Source organism: Verticillium nonalfalfae (genome assembly GCF_003724135.2).
Source record: "Verticillium nonalfalfae strain VnAa140/NRRL 66861 chromosome Unknown scaffold_47, whole genome shotgun sequence".
In the NCBI taxonomy this organism is placed as follows: Eukaryota; Fungi; Ascomycota; class Sordariomycetes; order Glomerellales; family Plectosphaerellaceae; genus Verticillium; species Verticillium nonalfalfae.
This window is the reverse complement of record NW_021167272.1, coordinates 57,009-75,000: the sequence shown is the minus strand read 5'-3', so window position 1 is coordinate 75,000 and position 17,992 is coordinate 57,009. Positions and strand designations below refer to the sequence as shown.

Here is a 17,992-nt window from a genome sequence, read left to right as displayed (position 1 = left end):
TGTCATGTATTCATGGTCCGTCGGTGGGGGACGCAACGTATGCATGCCCCGCCGCCAACCTTAGCCAGGAGAGGGCGTGCCTCGCACTGAATAACAGGCACTCTCCTCGCCCCAAATGGTATCGCCTCCACCCTCCCCTCCGAATCCATCCTCCCTGAGACCGGTGTGTACACAAAGCCCACAAGCTTATTTCGCCTGCTTGCTGAGGGCGCTGGCGGCCTGGCGGTCGTGCTCGTCAATGTCCTCGGCCTCCCAGGGGTAGTTGATCCAGGCGTCGCCGACGGTGCGGGCGGCGAGGTAGCGGCCGTTGTCGAGCATCTCGGCGGGCAGGGTGCCCTTCTTCTGCTTGTCCTTGTTGTGGAGCACGAAGATGCTGAACTGGGTCTTCTCGTCGGTGCCGAGGCGCTGGCGGGCGGCCTCGACGTCCTTCTCGAGCTCCTTGACGGCGTACTCGAGCGTGGTGCGCGTGTCGTCGACCTCGTCGACGATGAGCACGCGCTTGCCGACGAGGTTCTCCATCTCGCCGAGGGCCGTCAGGTCGAGCCACTGCGTGCGCGTGACGCGGGTGCCGGGCACCTCGGGCACGCCGGGCGTCTCGTTGCCGGCCATGGTCTCGGGCAGCGACTCGTAGAGGGAGAGGCCGATGGCCTGGATGGGGATGTTGGGGCTGCCGGGCTGGCGGAGGAAGGAGCGCAGAATGCGGGCGGGGACATAGCCGCCGCCGCCAATGGCGATCATGAGATGGGGCTTGAAGTTGGCGAGGATCTCGGCAGCCGACTCCTGGCAGAGCTTGTGGACCTGTTTTTCTCGTGTTAGCTGGGACTGTCTGTTCAGGGGGGAAGATCGAAAGCATCTCCGAGGTTCAACAGGATGCGGGTTGCTGCATAAGCACTGTCGCACAAGAGAGGGTGAAGGGGCAACACGTACGTCGTTGTAGGTGACGTAGATCTTCTCGATTTCGGCCATCTTGATGGTGTTGGTGGTGCACGAGGCGTACGAACTAGGGTGTTGAGGGTATCGCGGAAGGGGAGAAAGGCTGAAGCAAGGAGGCAGAAAAAACGTGGATGAAAATCACCAGACGAAAAGAAGAAGAAGAAAAAGAAGAAGGCTGCCAGAATCGCGATCACCATGTCACCCCGCCTGCCCGCCTTGATCGAAGTTTTTTTCCCAACTGCCCCGCGCTAGGCTGCGCGACACCCAAAACGCCCCTCCAACGTGGTGCACATGCATCGGAATCCGCCGATGGCTGCGGAAGCACGTGATGGCGGCATGATCCACCCAAGTCCGTGCTGCTTTTCCAGTACAGCGATGTCCTTACAGCGAAGTATCCGCTGTAGATGCACCAAATAAGGGTTAAGATGTTGCGCTGTAGGGCGGCTTCTGACGTCATATTAGCCACAAAGCACTGCTATCCATCACTTACATCACACGCAACCTGAGGACTGCGTTCAACAATACTGGCTACTGGCGCTGGAATTTATCAGTAAAGCTAAAAACTGAATGCAACACCGCTTGTCAACCGACGGAAGACCATGGGCGTCATATCTCGCCGACATCCGCCTTGCCTTGTTCCGACTCAAGTTTCAAGCGATCGACTCTTCCCATGGGCGGCTTGACCCTCGTTCTTGGGATCTTCTTCCTCTACGGAACAATGCGGCGGCGCCTCGACGTGCAGTGCCTTTGGCGCCTTCTCGCTGTCAATCAACTTCATGTTCTCCCTGGGCCTCTCTGGCAACTTTGTTCTTTCGTAGGAAGTGGGTGCTCTATGATTAAGCCATGCATGGAACGGCGGCCTTCGAGCCATGAAGAAACCTGGCGCCGGATACGCCGGTGGCCCGGCCGTACGCATGCGCCAGTATCGATACGTAGTTGAATTCGCGGTGGTTCGTAGCGGACTTCTGGTACTAGGTACGCCGACGCTCACACAGCCAGCGTCGTCGTCTGCCGCCTCTGATTGTTCAGGGCTGTCCGGTGCTGTTGGGCGTTCTGTCATATTTGATGCGCGAGCCACGTTGCCCGTGATGACCTACTCGCGGGTGTGCTCCATTTTGGCGGTCCAGGTCGGAGACTCGAAGTTGGCTTCGGCGTATGCCTTGATGAAGGCCAGTGTGCCGATGTAGTATGAGCCGGTGCTACGAGGTGATGGATCCATGTTGTCGACGGTGATGTGCGGACACGATGCGTAGGAGATTTTGAGGATGGTACGGGGATATTGATGTCCTGTTAGCGAATGTCGGCTGCATTGGATGGCTCAATGATGGTGCAAAGCCATCGTGGGCCAGGTAGGGTAGGTAGCTTAAGGGCTTAGGTAGACACCACTCGTGGGTTTGGTGGGTTACAATCTGATGGGCTAGGGAAAGTGCGCCTGTTATGCACCTGCTGTGGTCACAATTTGGTGTAGTCAGCGATCTATCACCTAATCGCTCCTGGCCTCCATCAATGCAGGGAAGGGACATGATGGTCATGCTTCTTCATCATCCATACCCGGCATTTGTACCAAACCCCCGCAGGTCCAAAATGCAGTGAATGACCACATCCCTGAAAAGAAGACTTCAGAGAAGCTGCATCGCGTTTTTCCCACACAAGGCATAGAAATGAACCTAGCTCTATTTCTAATCTCCCTCATCTTCGGTGCAGAATGCCTTTGTGCATCGCATACCGTCTAGAGCCAACAATAAGTTTCGACATCAAGCCGCGAATCATCCGAAGGCACTCAAATCAACCAGTTGTAACCGTCGCCCAACAAGAGCATTGGCCCAGACGCCGGATGTTCATTCCAGGGTTAGTATGGAGTGTACAAAGTTGACTGACAAGAGACCTGACAGACGAGGGCCTACGATCGAGCTTGCCGAATGACACGAGACTCATACGACCCGAGCCAAAACCACGGCCACACGCTCTGAGCAACGGAGGGCGGCGTAAGATCCGACACCGCGTGCGACAACCCGAAGAATGACGCCGAGCCGACATCAACATAGCCGTCTGTCGAGGTTCCGATCACAGATCATCGAAACGACAGAAGACGACCATATCGATGACACATGAGAAACCCCATGATGTTGCTTCATTGCGGAACCACCATCAGGCAATGTCGATGGGGCTGAAATGGGTCGGCACCGCGTTGCCCCAGAACCTTGCCGTTCCCAAGTGACGAAGCGACCCAGAGCTTCGGAACCCATCCCACGTGTTGATGCGACGCCATCTGCCCCAGAGATGGTCTGACTTGAAGGAGCGCAAGCCATATTCTTTGGGCTTTGGCCGTCAGGTGTTCTTCCTGTCCCGAGACCACCATTCCAGATGCCGCCGTCGTCGTCTGCTAGCGCGGCGCCCGATGCTTTGACCAAAAGCCCTGCAGCCGCCTGCTTCCTCTTCACCCAATCGCGACGTCTGCTCGCGACGGTCGGCTCGCTTCTCGGCTCCGATCGCCTTACAGGAGGGAACGAGACGGGGCCAGGGTCGTGCACATGGTGGGTTCGGCCCTCAGAACACCGGGGCACCGAGTCAAGCGGCGCGGCAGCACCAGGTTCATGCCAAGTTTGCCGCCTTTGGCCTCCCTGTGGGCGTGGGACAATCTTCCCACCAACGACGTCGGCATCGGCTTTGCAGTATGGAGCATGACTCTATCCCCAGATCAGCCTCCGCCTTGCCCACTTGGACGAGCCCGATGCACGTCCCCCTCACTCCCCGGAGCTCCACGATCCATCAACCATCCCCCATTGTCACCCCCTCGCCTTTCAAAACACCCCTGTCGGTCGCCGTCGCAGTGCTGGCGCGCCGCTCGCCTGACAAGACACATTGACGACGTGGGTTGACTGTTCCCCAGATTTTCCCCAATTCTTTATGATCGCGCTCGGGTGGGGTTCGGGAGGATAAGTATCCCAGGACAACCTCACCACCAGTCTTGTTTTCTTGGGATTCCTCTTCACTCCTCTCGTCATTAGCAACTACGACATCTACCGAGACAGTCATCTCTCAGAGGTCTCCAGCCGACAATATCCTGTCGACATCATCGTCAGAGCATTGCGGATCAACGCCAGCTCCACAACTGCTTTTTCGTCAACGAAGCAACCATGGGTGGTCTCAAAGCTGTTGAGGATCGGCCGACGCCGAAGGAGGTCTACAATTGGCGTCTGTACACAGAGGCGTCCATTATTGCCATGGGCTCGTTGCTGTATGTGACAGCTGTCTTTTCAACAGTGACCGCTAGATACTGACGCGACTGTAGTTTCGGCTATGACTCCGCATTTATTGGCACGACCATTGCCCGCGCCGGCTTCAAGGATGACTTTGGCATTACAGACGCCAACAAGTCCGGCATCAGCTCCAACATTACATCTGCATTCCAGGCGGGTGCCCTCGGTGGTGCCTTGATGTGCTTCTTCAGTAAGTTAATCTACTCTATACTTTCGAACTGTAATTAATGATGCAGTTACCGAGTATATCGGCCGTAGGTGGGCGCTCATTATCGCCAACCTTGTCTTTATTGCTGGCGCTGTCCCGATGGTTGCCGCTACCACCGACTTGGCCAATATCTATGCTGGCCGTGCTCTTACCGGCTGGGGCTGCGGCGTCATCACTGCTACAGTCCCATCCTATATCGCCGAGCTCTCCATCTCTTCGATCCGCGGTATCCTCACAGGCCTTTTCGAAGTTACATATCAGACAGGGTCCCTCGTCGGCTTCTGGATCAACTACGGCGTCAACCAAAACATGGACCCAAACAGCCGCGCCGCTTGGCGCGTTCCTATGGCCGTTCAGCTCATCCCCGCTGGCTTCCTTCTTGTTGGAGGCTTCTTCCTACACGAGTCCCCACTGTGGCTCTTCAAGAAGGGCCGTATCGCCGAAGCCGAGAAGGCTCTCGTAGCCCTGCGCCACCTCCCCATGGACCACCAATACATGCAGGAAGAGGTTGCTATTATCAACACCCGTCTCTCCGAAGAAGCTGCCGTCGCTGCTAAGTACGGTACTGGCTTCTGGGCCTATATCCGTGGCTGCCTGGCCGAATTAAGCCGCAAGGGCATGTGGAATCGTCTGCTACTTGTTTTCTGTTCCTTTTCGCTTCAGAACATGTCGGGAGCAGCAGCCATCAACTACTACTCGCCCATGCTATTCGGCTCTATCGGCATCAAGGACGTCGCTCTATACACCGGCATTTATGGCCTTGTTAAGGCTGTCGCGTCGATTATCTTCTATGGAGCTCTTATCGATATTTGGGGACGTCGGAACCCCACGATTATCTCCTCGCTTGCCTGTTCGCTCTGCCTGTGGTTCGTCGGAGCCTACGTCAAGGTTGGCAACCCTGCGCCGATTATCGCGGCCGGCAACAAGCTCTCTGCGTCGAACGCCGCTGGTGGAAAGGCCGCTACAGCTGCTATCATGATCTACTCTGTTTTGTAAGTGGCCTGGAACTCGATATTCGTGTCGCATCGTCTAACCTTTTTCTAGCTGGTCTTTTGGTTTGAACGGTATTCCCTGGATTGTGTCCGCCGAAATCTTCCCCGGCGCGCTGCGCAACCTTACCGGAACTTTCGCCGCCTTCACTCAGTGGATGATTCAGTTCATCATCACCAAGGCACTTCCGTACATCTTTGAGTCCCTCGACTTTGGTGTCTGGTTCTTCTTTGCCTGCTGGATGCTTACCGCCACCCTTTGGGCGTACTTCTACTTGCCCGAAACCAAGGGTGTCACCCTCGAGCAGATGGATGTGCTCTTTGGGTACGAGGGTGACCGTCGGGCCCAGGGCATTGTGCAGACCCCGCTGGCCAAAGAGGATGCGGTCAGCATTGAGGAGGGAGTTGGCAAGGCTGGAATGACAGACCACACGGAGAGGGCTTAATGGAGGTCGTTTTCGGCGGCCATCAGGAGGAGGACAAGATACTGGGGATTCTTAGGATAGAGTGCTTTGGCAGTATCGTCCGATCGAGGTAATTACCGAGAATGATTTTTGACATGAACTGTGTATTCGCGGAGCATGTGTTAAGCGTGATTTTGTGTCATGATTAAAATTATACCTTTCGTTTGGACATTACTAGGCTGCAACGCGAATGGGCATTTTGGATGCATTTCCTACTTTCGTAAACAAACAAATGGTCATACTAGGGAATCAGAACTTGATCTCGCAAATCCTGCCAGAATTGTCAGGTCAAGTCGTGTCATGACCTCGACAGAACGCGGTACTAGCAAACGATGAGCTCTATGTTGGGCGTCTCCATTGCCAGGCCTGCTCTATAGATTCGACATCCAAACCACAGGATCTGTACTCCTTCTTCGCGAAGTAGAGATGTATCTCGAGTCATACATCATAGAACTGTCTATTTCAATCTAACAGGATGACTTGTCAAAACGCGGCAATTCGGTTTCCAGATACTCATCGTTTTGCTCAACCATGTAGATCGCTTACAACGAGCAGCTGGTCAAGACTTCCAATTCCATGCAATGCCATTGATCTACAGCGTCCAGTCCTACCTCTATCCAATTCACGCAATCACCCTCTTGCCGAGCTTCTCTTCCTCGACAGCCAAGGCGCCGACAACGTCCCGAATCCAAGCCTGCTTCTTCGCGTCCTCGTAGCGCGGGTACGGCCGCCGGCAGTGCGCCCTCGCAGCCCCATACCCCCGCAGCGTGGCGACGACCCATTTCGTGCCGTTGATGCCGCCCTTGGCGAACCCCCACTCGGCCCTGGCCAGCGCGAGCTGCAGGCGCGCGGCCTCGGCCGTGTCACCGGCGACGTAACGGTCGTAGACGGCGGCGCAGACGCGGGGGTACAGGTTCGCGACGCCCGTGACGACGCCCGTGGCGCCGACGCTGAGGCCCGGCACGAGCCAGTCGGACTGGCCGGTGAGGGCGAAGAAGTCGGTCGGGGCAAACTCGGCGGCGATGCGCGACACCTTGGCGATGCCGCCGCAGGTGAGCTTGCAGCCGACTATGTTGGGGTGAGCGCCGAGGCGAGAGAACATGTCCGAGTTGACGTCGAGGCCCGCGACGACGCCGGGAAAGTTATAGATCATGATAGGGAGGGGCGAGGCCGTGGCAAGCTAGATGTACGTCAGCGCGTGCATCTTCTGCCGCACGACACGCTTCGGGTTCGCCCATGTGCGCTCGCCCGCAAGCGTCGTGAACAAAGGAAGTCTTACCTCTTCAAAGAAGGCGCAGATGGCGTCGGCGTCCATGGCAAAGTGGAAGTAGCTCGGCACGAGCACGAGCAGGTAGTCGGCGCCAGCTTCGGCGGCAATCTTGGTCTCGGCGACAACGTCGCGGGTGCAGTGGCCCGAGGTGCCCATGGTGATGACGAGGTCAGGGCGGCCCTGTTGGACGGCGACTTCACGGGTCAGGCGAAGTAGACGCGCCTTCTCGTCGGAGGAGAGCGTCACGGCCTCGCCGTTGGTGCCCGCAATGACAACGCCCTCGAGACCGGCGGAGATGACGAATTCGAGGTGCTCACGCTGGAGCTCCCAGTCGATCTCCTGGTCGGCGCCATCTTTGAACCACGTGAGGCAAGGGACATGAACGCCCGTTAGCGGCGTCTTCTTCGTTGTCGGAACAGAGCCCATCGTTATGTCGGTGTCGTGCGCGGACTCGTGAGAGGTATCAAGGGGGGACACTAAACAGGTTCTCGGATGGGGGTGAAGAAGCGACACAGAGCAAGGGGGGAATGCAGGAAGGCTGGTGAATGAAGTTGAATCAGGTCCAGAGAAACAAAGTCGCGACGAGAGAAAAAAGTAAAGTAATGTAGGTCCGATAATATTGAAGCTCCTACTTGACTCGAGTCGATGGGGTTCTTTCGCCACGAGGGGTCCGACAGGACACAGCGTCTATTCATTCACCCCACGTCGGTGACCCGCGACTCGACTCGACGACGCGACGACCCCGACGGAGCGACTCGTTGTAGAATGCTGTCAGCGGCTCTCCTCCCCGCTCGTTCCCCGCCCTGTGCTTGCACGCGACGCGAACAAGGGCGCCATGGTTATCCGGATGCTGAGCTCGCTGCGGGGAGACGGTTGATGGAGGGGTAATGGGACAGCTCCAGCCAAAATTGTCAACAAACTCGTATGATGGTGCCGGAATCTGGAGTCGCACCTCACATGCGATCGGTAGTTAGCAGAAACAGGTTAGCAGCGGGGCGGCACTCGATGTGTGGGTGTCAAGGCCCACGAATCGGGTCTCGATGCGACGGTCTCCGACCCGAGCTCGTCGCATGTTGCAGGGGTGCGTCCGACGACGAGATTCAGCCCCGATGACATGAAGCTCCGCGCTCCGCGATCTGGGGCAAACGACTTGGATGCGGAGACATATGGGGAAAAGATACTAGGTATGATTGACGACGTCGTGGCTGGATCGTCAGAACGCGGCATATCCGCTCGCAGCCGTGCCAGCTGGGCTGCTGCCCTGCGTCAGCCTGCCATTTCGATGGGCCTCTGTCTGGTCTGAAATGCCCGAAGAACGCCTTTGTGTCGAGGGCCTGATGCCCGACCAGGGCGTCTAATTCTGTCTGCAGGGGTCGGCTCCCTGGGTGATGCAGATAGGTTGTCGGTTCATGCTGTTGAGGTAGGGCCAATTGTATCCATCATCAGTATGATACTTCGCGGGGCTCAAGTCTAAGTCCGAATGACGATCATCCTTGGTCATGGTACCCGATGAGACGCGTACAGCGCCGTGAGCAGCGAGCGCGGGATTTCTTGATACCGGATGATGTGGCCCGCTCCTAGCCGTGCAGATGTGAATTCGCATAAATGGCAACATTATATCCCTCTTCAAGTCGTTGCCTACCGACGCGGCCCGCATGCAAAACCAACTCCTTACAACGCCCAATGCCGATGGTCCTTTGGCCCTCGCCTCCCGCCATCCTCGTTGCCGTACCTCCCAGCTGCAGATCAAAAGAGTGCTCAGGTTCCGTTAGACAATCGCAAACGACGAGTTAAAAACAGCAATCATGACCGAGCGAATATCCATTCGCATCTTGGCTGCATCTTGGCGAGTCTGAACCTCTTCAAGAACTTGCGCCGTGATCCTCGCGTTCCCAGCAACCTTCTCCATCCGCAAGATCTGCGTCTTGATCCATGCCTTTTCATCCGGATCCTGCTCTTCCACACCCAGCATCAACAGAGGCCAGAGCATATTGACAGGCAACGCATCATCCGCAGGAAGGCCGTTGACAAGTTGGCGCGCCAGCTGACGGATGTTGATCAGAGCATCCAGTGTGTCCCGAGTCAGAGGTAACGTTTTGTACGCCACACGGTGCAGATGGACCTTGCTGGCGTAGTAGTTGGAAAGGTAGGTGCGGAAAGATCTGGTGATGGCGAAGGCGAGATGGGCTGAGATGTGTCTCTCTGTGAGCTTGCCTGCAACGGCGTAATCCATGAGCGGAGGCCTCTGATCGTATAATGTGCGCAGGTCCGTTGCAATGCCAGCAGCAATATTCATGACCTCCGTTTCGTCCTCCACCGTGCCCCGGGAGCGATGCCACGGATCAATCTTGGAGATACGGCCCATAAAGCTCTGTACCTTCTGATAAAAGACAATGCCTGGTTGGTAGAGAACTTGAAAGAGGACAGCTTCAATATCACCGTCGACGAGGTCATCCTTCGACCCATCCTCTCCATCACCCTCAAAACTTGCCGGAGAGGCGTCGAACAGCATCAACTCGTCGTCTTGAGCCAAGAAAAGACCGTCACCTCCACCAGACACGGCTCGGCCGTCGAGAATGCGGAACCATAGGAAGAATTGCTTCTCAACCGATACGATGCCGCTTTTGTTTGCTTCTCGGAAGACAAGATACGCTCGCTTGAGGTGCAGATGAGCTGCCTCGAGCCTGCTCTCCACAATGTCGACGTAGGCCAGAAAAAAGAGGGAGGTCAGCAGATGCTCTCTGTACTGACTATGCTCGGTCAGAGAGGCCATGTCGAACGCAGCAAGCTCGGCGACGGCGCTTTCGTAGTGGCCCTGATGAACAGCAGCCCATGGCCCTTCGGAGCGAACAATGAGGACATTAGAGAAGGCGAGTATCGCACAGCGCACCATTCTCGAGACACGGGCCATCTCAACAACGACGTGGCGCATGGCGAGCCACTTCTTCTGGGTCTCAACCTCAGCGAGCAATGGTGGATTGTTCGAGCGAGCAAAAAAGTCAAACAGACGATCGTCGTTACCGCCTGCTGGTGGCAGCAGCTGTAGTGGTTGATGTTCCTGCTGGACTCCGCCCATGTTGTCAAACTTATCGATGCCTGCCGACTCCAGAGAAGCGCTCATGGAGCCTCGATCCGGTGGCGGAAAGGGCATGACAGCATTGGCTGTTGTCAGCAGAGGGCTGACCTGCTGCCAAAAGTCGCCGGAGTCCCACATGAAGCTTGCATAATCAAACACCTCGTCGACGGCATGGCCCGGCAGAGAGCCAGGGGCATTGGGTGAGCTATCTGTGGCAGGAGAAGGAGGAACAGGACTGGTGACGGAGCCGCTCACGGCAGCCATCTGCCTTCTCTGCTGGCTGATGCTGGATTGGGGACGCCACTTGCACTCGAGGTTGAGTCGCTCGCAGTGGGAGCATCTGGGTCGCTGTTCATCACACTTGACCTTGCGGCGTCTGGGGGAGTCAGCGTGTGCCAGAGTGCGTGGAGTGGAGTAAGAGTAGATAGTCCGACAGTCCTTAATGAGATGACGAAAGCATCAACGAAAAGCACGGGACGCAGGGCTGAGACAGGAAGAGACAGCAGCCGTTGACTCACTTGCATGTCAGACAGCCCTCGCGCGATCGGATAAACCGCCTGCCCGAGGAGGAAGGCCCCGGGCGCGAGGGTACGGCGGATGTGGAAGAGCCATTGGCCGCGCCGGTGGATTGGTTCTGATGGGGAACTTGCAGCTGGAGGAGTTGAGGTGTTGGCGTTTGTATTAGGGGGTGAAGGCTGGGGGCTGCGCCTATGCTTGTGCCTGCACTGGTGACGGTGCCGGTGCTGGCAGTGCTGGCGGCGCTGGCAACGTTAATGCTGCCGCTGCCACTGCCATTGCCATTGCCGTCCTGCATGGCGTCGATGCTGGGTCGTCGCACGGAGCGGAGTGAATGCGGGTGTCGTCGCTATGGGGGCAGATGCATGATCTTGGGAATCGTTGTCGTTTTGGAGACGGGTTAGAGGCTGAAGCTCAGACTCGGGGCAAAGACTGGAGAATTTCTGAGGAGACGGCCCCGACGGGAGTGTGACTCTGGAGAAATCGGCCCACGTCTTGCGGGGAAGCAGCGACCCAGACCAGACACCACCGTAGCCCGGATGAAGAAGGAAGAAGCCAGGCCAGGGTCTTCCTGCCCGCTCCGTCGGAAAAAGGGCCCTGGTAGCTGGTAGTGACTTCCCGAACAGGGCCCCGCCGACCACGGAAGGCACTAATGCCAGACACGAAGAGGGGCAGCGGGGCAGGAGACATCCATCACGTGTTGGAAATATCCGAACGAGCACAGCAATAGACCTACCTTCCTCAACCTTTCAACCAAGCATGATCAGCCGCAGCAGACGAGTGTTGCAGTATTACTCTCTCATGATGACGATTAATTCTCAAAGGCTGCCCAAGGTACAGATGATGATGAAAACTTGTGAATAAGTGATACAAAGTTGCCTGATCCGTTCCACCCCTGAAATGATGACCCCAACTCCCTCCCTGATGGGCGTCATGAATTGGCAATACCCGAGAACCCACCCTCTTGCTACCTCCACATCCTTCTCGTGAGCACATGCAGCTCTACCACTCTGGCACGGCACCATTTTAATAATGACGTGTCAGTTTCGCCCATGCACACCCACTGCCTGGCCTCGCGCCGGAGGAAGAACTGCTGGTGGAGGAGCTTGAGGCATCTGGCCGGGAGGAGGAGGCTTATTTGAAGGAGCTGGAACTGTAGGAGCTGGTCTGGGATTTTCCTTGTCCCAGGTCATTTGCTCTTCTTTCTCAAGCTCACAAGCGATAGATCTTTGTGGCTCCAGCAGGGTTTCGATGTAGAGCTGTTGTTCGTTTCTTCGCGATTCTTCAGTGTACCATCTTTCGTCCCAAGACCGATCGCGAAGAGGGACTTAATGATGTTAGAATGGCCATTAAACACCTTGATCGATTACCGAGGGATAAACTCACTCGATTGTAGCACTTGGTCGTCTGGTTTCCGACGCCAGTGCGGTAACCAGTTTGACTTTTCTGTCCGAATTCTCGCGATAAAAATGCTGCGCTCCAAGAGCATCGCGCTCGAGCTAGAAACAACTGGCCTGGAGTAAAACAAGTGCTTGTATGCCGAAAAGACGTTGTTTTCGAAAATAAAGTCGTTGCTCAGAATTATGTCGCACGGAAGGCCTTCGATTACGTGAAGGTCGCAAATGAAGCTCACTTTTGATTCCACATGTCTCTTTCCTTTGTCAGTGAGGGATGCAAGATGCTCCGAAAAGTGGCGATAGTGATCGTAATCCAATTCTCGTGAGGCATCCGGCGCAACGTCAAATTGCAATTCGGCATTCAATACCATGCCGTCGGTCAGAATAGTCGACCCATTGATAAGCTCGATGTGTCGTCTGTATCTCTTCCCGCGCCGTATTCTGAATTTGTGACGCCGGGCAAAGTCGCCCGATACCAGCATCAGATCACAACCCGTGTCAGGAAACGCACAGGCTTTGGCACCGTTGACAGCGCAGCGCACGTACACGTCAGGGGCGTCATCAAGGAGGAAAACTCGTCGCCCGCGTTGAATACATGGGCGGAATCTTTTGGAGATGCGGTGACGATTCTCATCCAACGTTTTTGTTAGGTTCAGAAATTCCCTCCCCAATACGATGTCGTAAATGCTGTCGCGCAGCACGTGGAACTTGCGGCGATGGACTTGGGTCTCGCCCCGAAATGCAAAGTTGCCATAAATCCACCCGACTACCTCTGCTTCGTGTCCGCCGAGTAGCTGTATGCATTTGGCTTCCGTTCGTTCGACCTTCAGATTGCGTCGACTTGCAAACCCTTCCGAGACGGCATCTATGATAGAACCATAATCTGGAAGGGCATTAACAGGGACGCCATCGAGGGTGCCCGGCACCTCATAGCATTTGATACCCCTGATGTTTGCATTGCTTGTCGGCCAATTCGTAGGGCGCTTTGGCTCGAGGTGTCCGGGCTGGTGATGATGATGGCATTCCGGAAACCTCTTGTAGTTCTGAACGTCCGCTGACAATCTGTTTCTATTTTCAACGGTTGCTTCATCGAAAGTGTCCACTGAACACTGGGCGCATTGGATGTGTTCCCTAATCACCGACATTAGAAGGCTTGATCAACTTCACCTACGGATCGTGTGTAATTCACCTCACCCTGGAGATGCTTGCCGTCTCAGCCCTGAAGGTTTCACAAGCATCGTGAGGGCAATGGAAATTCCAAGCCGCAATCTTATCGCTCATCTTTTCCTTCTTCTTGCTCCATGTACTACCTTGCTCATCACTTTCGTGTTCGCCGCCGCATTCGGTTGTTTGGTCAAAGTCCCGCCGTTTTCGACCGCCCTTAGGCTGGTACGTTTGATGTGCGTTGCTCAAGGACGGCATGACATCGTCTCGGCTGATGTATCCGGCGTGAACATTTGCAATCTCTGACAAGAAGCACACGACCGGGGCTATGTATCTCTGTGCCCGGCGGCAATTTTGGTATGGGTCATTTGCACACTGTTGCGCGATTGATGGTTGGTCTGCCAATTGCAATGCTTGCATCATCTTGTCCAGTGGCAGCTTTTTGTACGTATACAGTCGAGCAAGCTTCCATTCCCTGGCATCAGTCCATTTCAAGGGCCTGTATGGCTCCATGGTCAAGGCGCTACGACGACTTGAACCCTCGCTGTCTTTCATCAAACCCACCACAACGTCCAACAACACAATCTCTTCTCCAGGAACGCTGACGGCTAGACAACAAAGTCCACCCTGTCCTGCCAGCAACATCACAAAGTAGAGCCCTTCATGGGTAGAATGTCCCCTGAGGCCAGTAACAACAACGGCGATATCTTTCCAAGACAAAGGCCGGCACTTTACGTCAATCTCCGACCAAAGCCACCTAGGCAGACAACCCATCAAGTCGTCCCGCTTCCCCCACAAAATCTTTAGCCCTCCGGTCAACTCCACCAGTGTCCTACCACAAAGACAGGAAGCAGCTTCACCGTCTGTACTAACACCACCAACGCCTGCCTCTCCCGACCCCAAACTAGCCGGCAAAGATAGTGGGGATATTAGAATCTGCGACGCACTCATTCTGACCGTCTACCACCAAGACTTAAGTCCAATTCTTCTGGTTCCTGAGTTCAAACCATTAGAAAAAACACAAAACCTGGTCAACACTATCACACATGATCGTACCACTTACAACCCCACGGCGGCGTCCAGTCCTTCCCAATAAGCTCTGTTCCCCTAAACAGCCAAGAAAAAACTCAAAAAGAAATGAAGAGACAAAGAGAGCGAACCCCGTGCATCTCACAACTGGACTTCCCGGCCCTTTAAATACCTTCCTCAACTCCCACGTGGCACTTCACGCACCTCCATGCATTCTGTCTTAGGCTCCACATTGTGTACGACTATTCACAACCACTCGCTCCCCTCCTTGACACCGTCTTCCTCCTTCCCCCCCTCCCACGTGGCACTTCACGCACCTCCATGCATTCTGTCTCAGGCTCCACATTGTGTACGACCATTCACAACCACTCGCTCCCCTCCTTGACACCGTCGTCCTCCTTCCTTCCCTTTCTGTTCCCTCATTCACGTCTACTTTTCATTCTATTCTGTCTACTTCCGAGTCGCCTTAGCTCCTTCCCAATTGACCTTGATCCCAGTCGCTCTAACGGGCTTATCAATCAGATATTGTTGGGTAATCTTATAAACGCAATATCGGAATTGCTCCCGTGACTTTGTCATCTCGCCCATTACTAAGATAGATGTTGAATCAGACCTCCGCTGCGTTTTCGCGGTCCATCTTGAGGTCGCCCTTCCTTCTCGTCCCTGTGACCTACGCTGCACTTAGTCACACGGTTCCGTGACAGCTAGTAGCCGGGAAGAAATACAATTTATCGATATCACTCCTCTTATAATAGCTAACTCTCTCGTAATCATACCATCTCATACGACTCGTGGCATTTGATCAATTCTCCTTCTCCCCATCTCTTTCATCTTCTGCCCACTCCTAGTCAAGTCGCCTACTATCAGGACCCCTGCGGAGCCACCAAGGGCCTGCCAAGCTAAGGGGCTAGCTAGGGGCTAAGGGGCACGAGAGAACGTATATATAGGCTACGGAGGGCCCCCTAAGCTACGGAGGGCTAGAATTCAGATGTATTCCGACCCCCTACCTACGTTCTATTTACTGCGGACCACGTACGGAAGACCTCTTCACTCTGCTCTAAACAACGCTCTGACACCTACGGCTTGCAAGATTGGAAACAGCTTGTTCGGAATGGCTTCGTGTCCCAGCATGAGTGCTCCATCCGAAAGATTTGTGACCAGGCTTGTGGGAGACTCGTAGGGCCTGCGTTAGTTCTTTGCTTCCAGAAGTCGTAATCTCGATTTTGACCGCTCGTGTTTTAGTAGCCTGGGAAAGGTTTGAGTAGGGTTTGGCACCCAAAACTTCGATCGGAGGGAACGTAGTTGTCGGGATGATCATAGGTAAGGCTTCATGCTGACTCTCAGGCACATTGGAAGGCACAGAGGTATGGGCAAGCTCTGGACTGATATTAGGCGACATGCGATCACCCGCAAGTATCAATGCGGCAGTAAATCCATGTGACACAAATGAGCCTAACCGCTGGCAGCCTTGGGCCGCAAGACAGTGAGGCGTTATGTCATAAGGCGCAGCAGCTGCATCGCATAAATCCTCGACTCCTATTTGTTGACAACAAAAGCTGGAAGCCCGACCCCTGTCTTGCTCTGCGTGACGTCGCGTGAAGATAGCAACGTGGGGACAGGAGGTCATAGGCCATTGGACAGTGTTGTGGGCACAGCCATCTGAGGGTAGTACGCCTTACTGACTGCCACACCGGAGGTTATAGGGCGCGCTGGTCCCACATACATATGTGTGACCTGTTTCGTTTCTGAGTTGCCTCTCTTCACTTCCATTGACTTGCTCTTTTCATCAAGTTGAACGTGATCATTGCACGAGTTCGCCATTAGATGAAGAGCGTCACTTTTCAGCGCCTTGTAGAGCTTCGAATGCGGTTTTGACCGAATCTCATGGATGTCGAAAACGTGACGGAGAGAAAAGGCCTTCCTACCCTGGCACGAAGGATTGCCGCCATACCAGACTACGAGACGTTTGTTTTCCGTAAATTTGATCGACTCAGCGCTCGAAATCTTCTTCATCTCGAAAGCAGACTCGCATATCTCGAGTGGAGGCTGGATGATATTGATCAAAAGGCCGCAGATAGCCAGAATAACGAGACACTTCGGTCCATCCATGCATGGGAAGCCTTTGAAAACAACGCAAAAGATCAGAGCCGTCCCGAACATGAGCGGATGCGTATAGGAACAGAGATCGGCAATGTTTTAGAGGAATATCGTTAGTTCACCACCCCCAGAAGTAATATCTGTCGTTGCTGACCGGGGGGTGGAGAGAAATAGATGGAGCATTGTTACGTCAAAGCCAAATCGCCACGCTCGAGTACCCTCAAAAGAGGGTTCTGAAGGTAGCACGTGCACAGTCGAGAGACCAGATTTATGATGCCCTTGGAAACAAGAGCTACGAACGTCCGCTCCTCAGTGGACTTACCGAATCGCGACTTGACGAGATTAATCAGACAGATCTAGTTGCGGTTAGGCGACCGGCTGATGGCGACCTACTATCACGTTTTCTTCAAGACCATTGGATATTTAAAGTTAGTTTTTACCAGAACCCGCCTTAACAACTGTTCACTGACATGAGAGAGACAACACGCCTGACAGATGAAACGGAGCACATAGTGGAAAGCCATATCACCTGGGCAGCAGGAGTATTCAGCACATTGATTGCGGCGCTGCTGTTGCTTGGAGCGATTGTCGCTCTTCGTCTCATCAAACAACAAGATGTACAATTGGGAGTGATCGCAATATTTACTGTCCTTTTCTCGGCGAGTGTAAGAGTGATGACCAACGCAAGAAGGGCGGAGATTTTCGCATCAACAGCAGCTTATGCCGCTGTACTGGTCGTTTTTGTGTCCTCATCACCGTTATCACCTGATTCGACTTGCTGCACAAGCGCGCCATAAACAAGCCTTGCCCTCAAGGACCGGGTCAGGAGCCCGCGAACATAGTAGCCTATCTTCGAAGGCACACTGAAGGCACACTGATGTTTGTCGGCAGAAACCGGCAACTTTAGAATGCCACGGCTTCCAAGCCTTGCTTATAACATGAAAACTATCTTTTGTGTCATTATATAGTTGAATGTGATAAATAAATCTGGAATTGGTCTGTTGGGACTAATCTGTGTGACGAAGGCTGTATTGGGGGCCATGCTTGCCTCCACTACCCTTCGCCGAAACTGCAACGCGAAATGGGCAGCGACTGGTCACTGATATACTCGTGTGAATTGTTGGATTTTAATTTCTAGGTCTTAGACCCCCTAGACACATCGGTCAACTAGAATGGATCGATAAAGAATGGCAGAACCCAAGGCTGCTGGCGCCTGGGCTCAAAACCTCGATGCTTCCTGTCCCGAAGATACCCAAATCCCACCCCCCGACATAGAATACCCAAAACGTCTTTGTTCAAAGACGCAAAAGTTAACCCCTACGAATTGCCCAAGGCGCGATTGCCACAACATGAGCTAACGTGCATCCAGACATTATGTTCCTGACAAGACGAGTCTGTCTCGTAAGCGCGGAGGAGCAGAGCTGCCTGTGGTTTCCTGAAGCGGCCGAAGACTTGTCGCCACTATCGTTGATCATTGTTGCCTGTCTGAGATTTGAATAATCTAGAAAAAGAAGCGTCGAAATTAGTGGGTTTAAGCTTTACTCATCTCCCACCAGGGTCCAAGGAGAGAAAAGCTCACAGCTTGTGGC

General features: G+C 54.4%; 4 protein-coding genes across 4 annotated transcripts; 1 reads left to right on the top strand and 3 right to left on the bottom strand.

Moving 5' to 3' along the window:
• Nucleotides 1-186: 186 nt before the first annotated feature.
• On the bottom strand, nucleotides 187-966 carry HPT1 (hypoxanthine-guanine phosphoribosyltransferase; the record flags this gene model as incomplete). The annotated part of the gene is made up of 2 exons (XM_028640639.1): nucleotides 187-798; nucleotides 928-966. The coding sequence occupies 2 exons, from the start codon at nucleotides 964-966 to the stop codon at nucleotides 187-189; spliced, it is 651 nt and encodes a 216-aa protein (XP_028495145.1).
• A 3,104-nt stretch (nucleotides 967-4,070) lies between these two features.
• Nucleotides 4,071-5,836, top strand: D7B24_006509 (uncharacterized protein; the record flags this gene model as incomplete). The annotated part of the gene is made up of 4 exons (XM_028640638.1): nucleotides 4,071-4,171; nucleotides 4,226-4,383; nucleotides 4,430-5,393; nucleotides 5,446-5,836. 4 exons carry the CDS (start codon nucleotides 4,071-4,073, stop codon nucleotides 5,834-5,836), a joined length of 1,614 nt encoding a protein of 537 aa, XP_028495144.1.
• Nucleotides 5,837-6,476: 640 nt separating this feature from the next.
• Nucleotides 6,477-7,550, bottom strand: HOGA1_2 (4-hydroxy-2-oxoglutarate aldolase, mitochondrial; the record flags this gene model as incomplete). Its single annotated transcript, XM_028640637.1, has 2 exons — nucleotides 6,477-7,034; nucleotides 7,134-7,550. 2 exons carry the CDS (start codon nucleotides 7,548-7,550, stop codon nucleotides 6,477-6,479), a joined length of 975 nt encoding a protein of 324 aa, XP_028495143.1.
• Nucleotides 7,551-8,892: 1,342 nt separating this feature from the next.
• On the bottom strand, nucleotides 8,893-11,014 carry D7B24_006507 (uncharacterized protein; the record flags this gene model as incomplete). The annotated part of the gene is made up of 2 exons (XM_028640636.1): nucleotides 8,893-10,576; nucleotides 10,719-11,014. The coding sequence occupies 2 exons, from the start codon at nucleotides 11,012-11,014 to the stop codon at nucleotides 8,893-8,895; spliced, it is 1,980 nt and encodes a 659-aa protein (XP_028495142.1).
• Between the last annotated feature and the right edge of the window lie 6,978 nt (nucleotides 11,015-17,992).